The 13,564-nt window shown below is 41.3% G+C and overlaps 1 protein-coding gene across 1 annotated transcript in view; it reads left to right on the forward strand.

Moving 5' to 3' along the window:
- The window catches only part of VPS13D (vacuolar protein sorting 13 homolog D), a 333,705-nt gene that overhangs the window by 32,475 nt on the left and 287,666 nt on the right, over nucleotides 1–13,564 (forward strand). Inside the window, exons 13-20 of the mRNA XM_038746364.1 lie at nucleotides 417–596; nucleotides 1,109–1,239; nucleotides 2,954–3,026; nucleotides 3,461–3,631; nucleotides 6,186–6,316; nucleotides 7,413–7,545; nucleotides 9,847–12,066; nucleotides 12,769–12,920. Coding sequence (XP_038602292.1) covers nucleotides 417–596; nucleotides 1,109–1,239; nucleotides 2,954–3,026; nucleotides 3,461–3,631; nucleotides 6,186–6,316; nucleotides 7,413–7,545; nucleotides 9,847–12,066; nucleotides 12,769–12,920 — 3,191 coding nt within the window. The remainder of the gene's footprint in view (nucleotides 1–416; nucleotides 597–1,108; nucleotides 1,240–2,953; nucleotides 3,027–3,460; nucleotides 3,632–6,185; nucleotides 6,317–7,412; nucleotides 7,546–9,846; nucleotides 12,067–12,768; nucleotides 12,921–13,564) is intronic.

Genomic DNA, 13,564 nt, shown 5'->3' on the forward strand with positions numbered 1-13,564 from the left:
GGTTTTAGACTCTGAGCTGGCTACCAGGTAGCAGTCACACTTGTTCCCCAAGCAGGAGTACTGACTCCCGAAACTCAATTTCCTGCCCATTTTGCTTGAAAAAGCACTCTAGGAGTCCTTATAAAGAGCCTCATTTCCTTGAAGAAAAAAAAAAACAGGCTAAGACTGAAAGCTCCATGTGGGTCAGAGACTGTGTCCAACCTGATTAACTTTTATTTACCCCAGCACCAAGAACAGTGCTTACACATAAAAAACCATAAACAAATGCCATAAAAAAGCCATCACCTGCTTTGTTTAATTCTCTTCTTCCTAGCCATGAACTGTGTTGTGAAAAAAGTGTTAGAGTAATTGTATTTAGAAATTTTATATTTTCAAATTTTTCTGATGAAAGCATTTTCTTGGTTTCTCCATTTCAGGCACCGATGAATTTTTTGATCCAACTGCAGATGCCTCTTGCATGAATACATTTACTAAGCGAGATCATGTCTTTGCTAAACTGAATTTGCAGCTGCAGGGTGGCACAGTGACATTGTTATACCAGGAGAAAGGGACTCCTCAAACAAATGAAACTGCCTTCATAAAGCTTGAGTTTTCAGGTAAAATAAAGAACAACCCCATTCTCTAGTCTTTATCTCTCCAGAAATATTATGCCACTTACTAAGCATTTGAGTCCTGAGATAATTTTGAATCAAAGTCTTGCAGCCTCTCTAGTGAAATTAAGATTCAGGGAGCAGTTCTGTAACTGGTGTATTTCAGCCTTGTAAATAGTAACAGGTAGTAAATTCTAATGGGTAGAAACTAGCAGATTGCCTTTGTTTTTCTACATGAATCTCTCCAAAGTGGGATTGCCAAACATTTTTGGCAAATGTTTTTTTTTTGGCAGGTGAGTTTTTTGTTTGTTCTTTAATTTTAAGGACATTTAATTTGGGAAATTATCATTCATGTCCATCGGTTTGAAACATGGAGTTGTGATTATCTGGTTTTATTTTGCAGAGGAAAATACACAACTGTCCTACCTTTTGCTTTGTAATTTTTTGATGTTTTATAATATTTTTAATATGTACAGTTGTACTTCATAGTATCTCAATCTTGCATTTATACTTTCCAGGGGTAAAACTGTTGGCAGAATCTCTTCCTCGTCGAAATTCTTCCTTACTCTTAGTTCGTTTGGGTGGCCTCTTTCTTCGAGATCTGGCGACAGAAGGAACCATATTTCCCCTTCTTGTTTCTCCTAATCCGGTAAGTACAACTCCATGTTTTTATGACTATATGATGTTCTCTACTAGATCTAAAGATAAGCACTAGGTAAAATAATATTTGATGCCAGGTAAATTGCAAAGCTCGTCAGTTTAATTAATCATACTATTAGGACACAGAGACAGATGAGCTGTTAGAAATAATGAAATTAGTAGTTTGATAAATTTCCAGGAATATTTGCAAGTTCGTGTTAACTTTTGAGGTGAAAATTGAAATGTTTTTAACTTCTCTTTCTTTTTTATGGTATTTGTTAAGTGCTTTCTGTGTGGCAGGCACTGTACTAAGCACTAGGGTAGATACAAGTTAATCAGGTTGGACACAGTTCGTGTCCCACATGGGGCTCATTGTCTTAATCTCCATTTTACAGATGAAGGAATTGAGGCACAGAGAAGCTAAGTGACTTGCCCAAGGTCACACAGCTCACAGGGGGTGGAGCCGGGATTAGAACCCAGGGCCTTCTGATTCCCAGCCCCGTGTTCTATTAACTAGGTCACGCTGTGTCTCTGAATTAACATTTCACCACAAACCAAGACTTCAGCAGAGACTCTAGAGAAAATGTATGTGTGTGTATGGTCGGGGAGGAGAGGTGTTCACTTTTAGATTGTGAGCCCACTGTTGGGTAGGGACTGTCTCTATATGTTGCCAATTTGTACTTCCCAAGAGCTTAGTACAGTGCTCTGCACATAGTAAGCGCTCAATAAATACGATTGATTGATTGATTGATTGATTGATTTTGGAGTCTCTCTAGGCAGCTGAAGCATAAACTCAGTATTATGCTAACACTGGAGATCTCTCTGTGACCACTTCTGCCCTCTATACCAATCTGTGCCCCAGAGCAGTTGCCCTGCTTGCTCCATTCTAGTTCTGCCTACCCTCAGCAGATTTTTAATCCAAAGTGTTCCCACACCTTTAACTAAAATAAAAAAGTCATTATGTGAAGAATGTCAATGTGCATATGCATGGATAAAACACCATTTCACTTCCTAGCTGAATCATTTCATTTCACCATGAGCAAATGCTTCCCTAAAGGAAGAAAATTCACATTCAGAAAGCACCATACCCAATATTTGGGATTCCACTGTTCCTGCTGTTCTGGAAGCTGTCCCTCAATTGATCTCCCTTCCTCTCCTTTCTTGTGTTTGTTGATCTTCTCCGAAGTAAACTGGGTTGATTTCCCCGTTGTTCAAGCCAGGGAATGGAATTGAAGGCAATTCTTCCCTCCAACCAAAGAGGCCAGTGACTGCTTGTTCTACTAAATGATCTTTCACGTTGGATTCCCTGCAGATCTGTTTTTTCCCTAAATCTCTTTTGAAGGTTGTTGTAAACCTGAAATGGAATCTTCTATTTCTAGTTTTGAAGCTGAAAAAATCTCCACCAATGTTAGGCCGTATACATCAGAGAGGTATTAAACTGGCAAATGTTAGATATCAGATTGTAAAATTCAGAATTTACTCCTCTGTTCTGTTTATGACTTGTTATTTTGGTGTGGAAAATCCTTTGTATGCTAATTGGGAAAAGAGTCTTTTTGCTTTTTTATTCATGTACAGGGTGTTTGATTACCCAGGGAAATTGCATTAAAGGAATCCCAATGTAATGATCCTAAGATGTGTGAAACAAATCTCTATCATGAATAAATATTTTGTTTTCCTTTCCCTGGCACAAAAAGGTAATAGAATATTTGTTTATGTTGAATTAGCAAAAAGAAGTTGGAAGCGCCTCGCAATTCTTTGGTCTCCAGACATCTTCAGAAAGGAGTGAGCCCTGCCCTGGTAAATTGTTGGATGTTCTTGAAATTACTGGTCACTGGCATTTTATTATGTATTCTTTGATAGATGCATGATGGTAGGTCATTTTGTGGGAGTGAGTCATTTTGATTGTTCAGATTGATTATACTCTAGTGACTAGGAAGCCTGTTTGGGCATTCTAATATCACCTGTGCCACCCTTGTGCAATCAGAGGCAAATTTACTTAATCTAATGGATCTGCCCCAATCTTCTGTATCACTTTACTGGATAGAATAACTGAGACCCATCTTTGGAATAACCTCGGCACACACAAATGCCTTAGGAATGACAATTAATGAGTGCACTTGTTGGTTAACTTTCAAACCATACATTAAAATCTGTCCTGACCAGTGGCTCATTCTAGAAAGGAATGTGGGCGTTTTTGCTATTTCACCTTCTGCCTCCTTTTTTTCCTTCAGCTGCTGATCCTGATGCTCCCGTATTTGAGATGCTCTATGAGAGAAACCCGGCCCACAGCAATTTTGAGAGACGGTTGAATGTCAGCACTAGACCTTTGAACATCATTTACAACCCCCAAGCCATTAAGAAAGTAGCAGATTTTTTCTACAAGGGAAAGGTTCATGCATCAGGTTAACTTTATTTTTTGGTTTTATATTTTTTTTCCCCTAAATAACCTTGCTCTCTTTCTGCAGTTTGGGCAATACTGCTATTGTAAAGTGACCAATCAACAGAGAGAAAATCTAGTGAAGAAAAGTCAGAAGTTTCTCTTCATTTGTAAATTAGAGCAGGTGTGATTTTGAATTGGAGAAATGCACACTGTGAGATCTCATTTACCTTCCAAATGGAGACAAGATCTCCAGAATTTTCTCCTAACATTAGTAGTTTCCTGTAACTTTCCTTTTTTAAAAACCCCTTTCCAGTTTAGGAGGCTGATAAGGTAATGCCTTTCAAGAATATGCAGGATTGTCATATCAGGATGGTGGTCGGTGTTTTCCATCTCCACTGAGGATGGATGCAGCAAGATGAAATAGCCTTCAACAGTAGCTCGAGAGGTTTAGGTTAGCTATCAGGGAGGATTACCAGTGAGAGTTGTTAATGATGGAATAGTTCCTTAAGGAAGTCACAGAATAGCCTCCTCTGGGGTCTTTTAAACAGAATAAATTCTTTCTGTTTGTGATAGGGTTCCCGTCATCTTATCTGAGGACTAGAGCATGGACTAAGTGACTTCTCAAGAGCTCTTCCAGCTTTCTATGATCTGGACTATGCTTAGGTTTTTCAGTGTCCATGGCATAGTCCTGTTTCTATTTCTGTACGGTTCTCCCTTCTACTTAGACTGTGAGCCCCATATGGGACCAGGTTATCTTGTGCTTAGTACAGTGCTTAGCACATAGTAAGTCCTTTCATTCATTCATTCAATCATATTTATTGAGCGCGTACTGTGTGCAGAGCACTGTACTAGTCCTTAACAAGTACCTCAGTTATTATTATTATTCCACAACAGTTTCTTGCTTTCTTTGTTATCACTGTCCAACTGGGTTGTTAAGGCAGCAGTAAGAGGGGAGGGAGTGCTGGTATGATGACAGATCCTGGACCGCAGGTCTCTCCATCTTCCAAATCCTTCTGAAATCACATCTCCTTCTGTTTAATTTCTAATCTTCCCACATGCCACGTGAGCACCACCTAGGCACTTAAGTACTCGTTGCCTCCTGTAGCACGTATATACATATCTTACATACATTATTGAATAAGCACCCCATTAATCAATTAGTCGTATTAAGAGTGTACTGTGTGCGAAGCACTGGACCAAGTGCTTTGTAGAGTACAATCCTCAAAAATCTCCAGTGGCTACCAGTCATCCTACGCATCACCAACTTGTACTTCCCAAGTGCTTTGTACAGTGCTCTGCACACAGTAAGTGCTCAATAAATACGATTGAATGAATGAATGAATTAGGCAAAAACTCCGCGCTCTCAGCTTCAAGGTTCTCCATCACCTCGCCCCCTCCTACCTCACCTCCCTTCTTTCCTTCTACAGCCCAGCCCGCTGCTCCTCTGCTGCTAACTTCCTCACTGTGCCTCGTTCTCACCTGTCCCGCCATCGACTCCCGGCCCACATCCTCCCCCTGGCCTGGAATGCCCTCCCTCCGCACATCTGCCAAGCTAGCTCTCTTCCTCCCTTCAAAGTCCTACTGAGAGCTCACCTCCTCCAGGAGGCCTTCCCAGACTGAGCCCCCTCCTTCTTCTCCCCCTCCCCATCACCCCTGCCCTACCTCCTTCCCCTCCCCACAGCACCTGTATATATGTTTGTACAGATTTATTACTCTATTTTACTTGTACATATTATTATTCTATTTATTTTACTTTGTTAATATGTTTTGTTTTGTTGTCTGTCTCCTTCTAGACTGTGAGCCCGTTGTTGGGTAGGGACCGTCTCTATATGTTGCCAACTTGTACTTCCCAAGCGCTTAATACAGTGCTCTGCACACAGTAAGCGCTCAATAAATATGATTGAATGAATGAATTAATACAATATAACAGAGTTGGTAGACACATTCCATGCCCACAATGAGCTCACATATCCCCCTTTCCTCCTTCTACCTGTAATTTATTTTTTAGTGTCTGTTTCCCTCACTAGATTTTAAACTCCTTGAAGGCAGGAATTTTATCTGCCAATTCTAGTATACTCTCCTTAGGGCTTAGTCAGTTTTCTGCCCCATGTGGGAGTTCAGTTAATATCTTTGATTGATTGGATGTGATTTATCTTTTCCCTTCATTTTTCCTCTCTTAGAAGCCCATTGATTTAGAGTATAGTTGAGAAATGGAAAATAGAGGGAAGAGTGAATGCATTAATAATGGTGAGGATTTGCTCTCCCTGCCATTTTTCATTCACTTGCCCTTCTCCTGTCACAGGAAGGGATATCCTTTTGCATGCCCCTCACCCATCCTGACACATGTTTAACTGGGCATCAGTTGGCATAATTCAACCTCTAAGATTCTCTCAGTGCTGTGGGGGTTGCCTCCCAAAGCCTGCAGGTTTGGTCTTTGTGAAATTGACTGTACCCAGGGGCACTCTGTGTTGTGCTTGGGGCTAGGGGATGCTTCATTTGCTTTTAATCCTGGCTTGGGATGTCTGTATTGGTGAAAGGACATACATTTAATCTGTTTTCATCTTTGGATTTGACAGGTTTTGGCTATCAGTCTGAACTTGAGTTGAGAGTGGCCGAAGCTGCCCGAAGACAGTATAACAAGCTGAAGATGCAAACTAAGGCAGAAATCCGGCAAACCATTGACCGTTTGTTAGTGGGTGATTTCATTGTAAGTTGGCTCACAAAAATATCTCTAGTGTGCTTCATCTTTACTGAGGGTTTTTGTTATTGATGAACTTCGAACCAAATACAGTGTGAAGGCCGCATACATTTCCACCTAAAAACCCGAAGTCAGTGTAGCTTGACTCATCCATGCTTAAATAACCTGACAGTTCAGTGGAAGAGAGCCACGTTATACAAACTTGAGAGTCTGCTTCCCAACTTCACCTGTTAAACAATTAAGGGTTCAGGCTCTCCATTTTCTCCCTATGTTCTTGCTATGCCAATTACGGACTGACTTCCCAGCCTCTTCTCTCTGTATCTGTTACAAAAGCCACCAGATCTGAAATTTGGGCAATCCCAGTGGACTTGAACCCCGATCTCGAAAGCTCCCCGGTTACATTCATAGGTCAGTTAGGCTGGCCTCTCTGTTAGATTGAAGAAAAAACTCAGGATAAAGCTAACTACAATGAGATCCAGCTATGCATGCCCCTCTGCCAACTGATTCAGGGGTCTCATTGATCCCAAATGTCCTTCCAGTAGCTCCCTGAAAAATTTCACAAGGAAATGAGGAAATGTCTCCTTTCCTCAGGTTCAAACTATTGAGAGATTTGCCTCCCTCAAACTAGGATATATACTAGGGAAGGGAATAAAGCCCCCGCACCCCCTACCATTGACTGAAACACCTTGGTCTGGGCTGGGCTCAGGACCTTATTTCTGGAGGGCCACTGCTGGAACCCCATCATACTATCTCCCCTAAACAGGGAGTGTATGTGGGTGCCAGGGGATAATCTCAGTCTGGCCAGGACCTGTTAGGGGGTCTTTTTTTTGGCCCAGTTCAGAAGTGTTCCGTTCATCAGTACTATTAAAACTCATCCCGATCAACAGATTTCTGCAGCAGTATCCCCACATTCATTGAGTAACTACTTCTCGTGTCCCTGTACATTGTAGCAGGATCCCACTGTACTATTCCCCATTAATTACGTAGGTTGATGCCATATTGTATGTGAACATTCAGTTTTCAGACATTTAAGTCTCATCTAATTTTCAGTCTTGCTTTGCAAAGTCAGAAATCCTTTATTTGTGTTCTTGGCTTATTTTTACAGGATGACAGCAAACATTGGTCAGTGCGGTTGGATATTTCTGCCCCTCAGGTGATATTCCCCGATGATTTCAAATTCAAGAATCCGGTGTTAGTCGTAGTGGACTTGGGGAGAATTTTACTAACCAATACTCAAGGTATAGTGTTGGGTGAAGAAGAATGTGGTTGGGGGCATTTTTAGAGGGACCAGTGATCCTTGAAGCTGTATCCACAAGCAGTGAGAAGAGACAGGGTTCATGAGGAGGGAATCACGGTGCTCTGAGATATATTCTTCTGCTCTAATAATAATAATAATAATAAGTGCTTACTATGTGTCAAGCACTGTTCTAAGTGCTGAGGTAGATGCAGGCTAATGAAGTTGGACACAGTCTCAGTCCCAAATGGGGCTCACAGGCTTAATCCCCATTTTAACAGATGAGGTAACTGAGGCCAAAAGAAGTTAAGTGACTTGCCCAAAGTCACACAGCAGACAACTGGTGGATCCAGGATTAGAACCCAGGTCCTTCTGATTCCCAGGCCCGTGTTCTATCTATCCTCTGCTTCTTTATATCCTTTGGAGAAAGTGGGCTGACATGGCAGATGGAGTGACAGTACTTGAGGGAAAAACTGCTGGGTTACCTGACTTGGAATAATCTTGGTAACTTGGAATCTCAGACCTGACTTCGGGACTTTGAAGAATGTTCATGAATAACTGGTGGTGACAACAGTTTGTTGTCAGGGTGATGTACAGCATCTTTATGTCTTGGACCCTTTGAGAGTGTGGCCTAGGGTAAAGAGCACAGGAATGGAAGTCAGGAGATCAAGATACTAGTTTTGGCTCCACCATTTGTCTGCTGTGTCAATTTGAGCAAATCACCAAACAGTTGTAGTAATGATAATGATAATAATACTAATAATATGATGATAATATTTAAGGGCTTACTACTTGCCAAGCACTGTACTAAGCTTTGGGGCAGATACAAGATAATCAGTTTGGACACACTAAGTAGGAGGGAGAAAGGTATTGAATCCCCATTTTATAGATGAGGATACTGAAGTGTTAAGTTTACTTGCCCAGGGTCACACAGCGGGCACGTGGCAGAACTGGGATTAGAATCCAGATCTTCTCACTCCCAGGTCTGTGCTCTTTGAGTTTCCTCATCTATAAAGTGGGTTAAAGTACCTCTTCTCCCTCTTGGGTGGGACTGGGTTTGACTCCCTTGTATCTATCTTAGCACTTAAGACAGTTCTTGGCATATAACAAGCAGTGAATAAATTCCATGATCATCATATTTTTATAGGCAGAGTTCTTCCAGTTCGCTTCTTCATAAGGATAGACAATGAAGTGAGGCCTCACCTGAGTGGTTTTATCTTTCATAAAAAGAGTGTTGTTGGTGGTAATTTATTGAGCACCTGTTGAGTGCAACACACTGTATCAAGTACTTGGGAAAGTACAGGCAGAAGTATGAGACACATTCCCCACCCACAAATAGCATGAAATCTAATAATAATAATGATAGTACTTGTTAAGGGTTTACTATGTGCGAAACACTGATGGGGAAGATATAAAATAGTGATCCAGGAAAGTGGATCTCTTTTCCAAAATGAAATCTAATAGGTATCTCTTTCTTTCCCTTTTTATTGGTAAGTTTAATATTCTTTATACAACTTTCTAGCACTAATCTATTTACAGTTGTTTCACTAGGATAAGGTATGGAATGTGAAGGTAAAAGGAAAACTTTAAAGTAAAATAAAAAGAATTGGTAATAGAATATTAATAATCAAATATTAATAATCAAATATTAATACTTGAACATATTTTTTCTAACATTTAGGAAAAGGCCTTAATTCAGTCCATTTAGATATTTAGGAAATGGCTGTTGAAAATGCATTCCAATAGCTAACATCACTGATAAAATGTTATCTAAATAAATTCATACATGAATTATTCTATCATTTCACTGGATTCATTCAGTCATATTGAGCGCTTACTTTGTGCAGAGACAGTGGATAGTCGCTTTACCTTGAGGCAAATTACATTCTTATTTTACAGTGATTGCCCAGTGTTTTCAGATGAATAAAATGTTTCTTCCTTTTATGTATATAGTGAGTGAATACTGATCAGATATTTGACTTAATTTCTATTCAGATGAAAAACCAGTATAAAAATTGTATTGCATTATTTTTAGTATATAATTTACACATTTGTGCTGGTGGTCAAATTTTTAACATATCTCGTCCACTTTTTTTACACCAGACTCAAATCTCTTTCTCCATTGTATATTTTTTTATTATTGAATTTATAGGTCAAGTATCCCCAAAGTGAGAGCTAAATCAATTATATGTCTCATCCTTCAGAGCTGTTTTCTCTTTTTGGGGATAGATTTTTTTTTCTTCAGTTCATGGATTCCCATAAAGAAGAGAGCTCCTGTGATTTTTTTTTCTTTTTCAATCTGCAGATGAGTTTAAAAAGAAAACTGCCCAAGGTTCATCATCTGAGACAAATGAGCTGAGTGATGAGGAGTACAAGACACCTCTTGCCACACCTCCGAATACTCCACCACCTGAAGCCAGTCCCAGTAACGAGGCAAAAACCCCTCCATTTGCAGGAGTTGGGTTCAGCGAAGAGCAGCTTCAGGCCCGTTTGATGAGCACAAAAATGTATGAAAGATACTCATTGTCCTTCCTGGACCTCCAGATCATGGTCGGGCGAGTGAATGACAACTGGAAACACGTTCAGGAGAGTGATGTGGGCCCAACGCATGTGGTGGAGAAATTCAATGTCCACCTGCAATTAGAACGTCGGTTGATTTATACTTCAGATCCCAAATACCCAGGAGCTGTCCTCTCTGGCAGTTTACCAGACTTGAAAATCCATATTAATGAAGATAAAATATTCGCTCTGAAGAATTGCTTTGCACTTTTGAGCACCTCAGAAGCAAAGTCTTCAGACACCCTGATCAAGGAGAAGATTTTTAACGAAGAGGACCCGGCTGGGAGCTTGCAAGACTCAGTAATGAACTTAACCCAAAGCATCGTGATATTGGAACAGCACACCCGGGAGGTCCTGGTAGAGTCACAACTACTTTTAGCTGAATTTAAAGTTAACTGTATGCAGCTGGGTGTGGAGAGTAATGGTCGTTATATCTCTGTACTCAAGGTATTTGGTACCAATGCTCATTTTGTAAAGAGGCCTTATGATGCCGAGGTATCCCTAACTGTGCATGGTTTATTACTGGTAGACACCATGCAGACCTATGGCTCTGATTTTGACCTTCTCATGGCTTCACACAAGAACTTGAGCTTTGATATTCCAACAGGAAGCCTTCGGGATAGCAGGGCTCAATCTCCCATTTTGGGACCGAGTGGAGTCCATGTATTTGACGCAGCTGCTCTGAATGACCGTTGCTTCGCGGCCGCTAACGTTTCGCTCGACAACATTCTCACCAAAGATCAAGAGTCTCTCATTAAGTTGGAGTACCAATTTGTGAGTTCTGAATGCCCTTCAATGAATTTGGACAGCACACTCCAGGTAATATCGCTTCAGGTGAATAATTTGGATATCATTCTGAACCCGGAAACGATCGTGGAGCTGATTGGCTTTCTGCAAAAATCCTTCCCCAAAGAGAAGGAGGATGCCAGCCCCCAGCCTTCAGTGATGGATTTTGAGAGAAGTTTTCAGGAGCAGGAAACCTATCAGTTGACTTACGAGCAAAATACAGAGGTAGCGGTAGACATTCACAGACTGAACCTGCTACTCTTCAGGACGGTGGGAATGACAAATGGAGAAAAATATGGCCGAAAAATTGCAACTGCAAGTATTGGTGGCACCAAAGTTAATGTTTCAATGGGGAGCAGGGTTGATGTGAACGGGTCACTTGGTTGCTTGCAGCTTATGGACCTGACACAAGAGAATGTCAAGAATCAGTATGTGGTCAGCATCGGGAACACACTAAGCTACGAAAACATCATCAGTGACATTGGCCACTTTGAGTCAGTCTCTGTTAAAATGGAGGACACAGGCCTCACGGAAGCCTTAAGCTTCACATTCATTGAAAAGTCGAAGCAGGAGTGTTCCCTCAACCTCAAAATGGCCTCGCTGCATTATAATCATTCGGCCAAGTTTTTGAAAGAGTTAACATTATCCATGGATGAACTTGAAGAGAATTTCCGGATCATGCTGAAAAGTGCCGCCACTAAAGTCACCACCGTGTTGGCCACCAAAACGGCCGAGTACAGTGAAATGGTCTCTCTCTTTGAAACTCCGCGGAAGCCCCGGGACTCTTTTAACGTAGAAGAGAATGTGATGTGTGGATTGGACCCAACCACAGTAGCTACAGACACTGTCAAGCTCATCTTAAATGTGAACATAGAATCTCCCGTTGTTTCCATACCCCGTAAGCCCGGAAGTCCCGAACTGTTGGTAGGGCACTTGGGCCAAATCTTCATTCAGAATTTTGTGGCGGGAACAGATGAGTCAAGAAGTGACCGGCTGCAGGTGGAAATTAAAGACATCAAACTGTACTCTTTGAACTGCACCCTACTGGGAGGCAGGAAGGGGTCCGGATCTGAAGCCAGCCAAACACCCCGTCCACCCTCTGGGGCGGCCAGTGCCAGTAGCCAGGAAGATACGTATTTCACTCGCCATGATTTTTTTGAGTCACTGCAAAGAGGTCAAGGTGGGTTGCCCATTATCTTCCATCGTTTTGACCATCATAGCCAAGGCTCTAGTTCACATGCTTAGATTTTAAAAAGAATTTTCCTCTCTGCTTCATGAGCTGTCAAACTAAGATTTTTAATGGAGTGAGTCTTGGTAAATAGGTTGGGCTGTTTAAAACAAGCCTCATTGAAGTCCATAGGGAAAGGCAGTGGGAGGACAGGGTTTGGGTGGGAAGATGAGGCGTTCTGGTTTGGACATGTTAAGTTTGTGGTGTTGGCAGGACATCTAAGCAGAGGTGTCCTGAAGGCAGGAGGAAATGCGAGTCTGCAGAGAAGGAGAGAGGTCAGGGTTAGAGAGGTTGATTTGGGAATCTTCCATGAAGAGATAGTAAATGAAACTGTGGGAGCAAGTCTGTTCTCCTTTGCAATGGATGTAGGTGAAAAATAGAAGGGAACCCAGAGATGAGCCTTGAGGGACCTCCACGGTTAGAGGGAAGGAGGCAGAGGAGGAGCCTGAGGGAGCGCCTGAGAAGGAGCAGTCAGGAACGTAGTAGGAGAACCAGTAGAGGACAGTGTCAGTGAAGCCAAAGTTGCATAATGTTTCCAGGAGAAGGAGGTGGGCCACAGTTTCGAAGGTATGATCATTATGTGTGAGAGTTGATTTTGTTCACTGGGTGAAAATACCGTACGTGTGTGATTGGGTATTTTTTTCCCTTTGCCAGCTTTCCACATACTGAACAACACCACCATCCAGTTTAAATTGGAAAAGATCCCAGTGGAGAGAGAATCTGAGTTGACCTTCTCCCTTAACCCTGATGACTTAGGAATTTCCAGCATTATGAAGATAGAAGGAAAATTTGTCAACCCAGTTCAGGTAAAATCCGTTTTTAGGTCAGCAATTTTGGGGATGTTTATTTTAAAATTAAAAATTACTGAATAGCAAGTGGTGTATAATAATAATGGCATTTATTAAGCACTTACTATGTGCAAAGCACTGTTCTAAGTGCTGGAGCACTGTTCTAATTCTCACCTGAGGTGCAAGAAAGTATTTGTGAATTCGCTATTTTCTTTAGGTGAGCCTAATGAATGGAACATTAGCCAGTTTGCATAAGGTCAAAACATTGATAACAGTGCAAGGCAGAGTTAAAAATCAGGTATTTTGTAGCTGTGGAATATAATTGCCAACCTTCCAAAAATACGCACTCCCAGAAGAAGAAACAATTTATGCTTAGTAAAGAATTCATTCATTCATTCATTTAGTCGTATTTATTGAGCGCTTACTGTGTGCAGAGCACTGTACTAAGCGCTTGGGAAGTACAAGTTCGCAACATATAGAGACAGTCCCTACCCAACAGCGGGCTTACAGTCTAGAAGGGGGAGACAGACAACAAAACAAAACATATTAACAAAATAAAATAAATAGAATAGTAAATATGTACAAATAAAATAGAGTAATTAATATGTACAAACATGTATATAGGTTCTGTGAAGAGGGGAAGGAGGTAAGGCGGGGGGGGG

Source organism: Tachyglossus aculeatus, chromosome 5, assembly GCF_015852505.1.
Source record: "Tachyglossus aculeatus isolate mTacAcu1 chromosome 5, mTacAcu1.pri, whole genome shotgun sequence".
Lineage (NCBI taxonomy): Eukaryota > Metazoa > Chordata > Mammalia > Monotremata > Tachyglossidae > Tachyglossus > Tachyglossus aculeatus.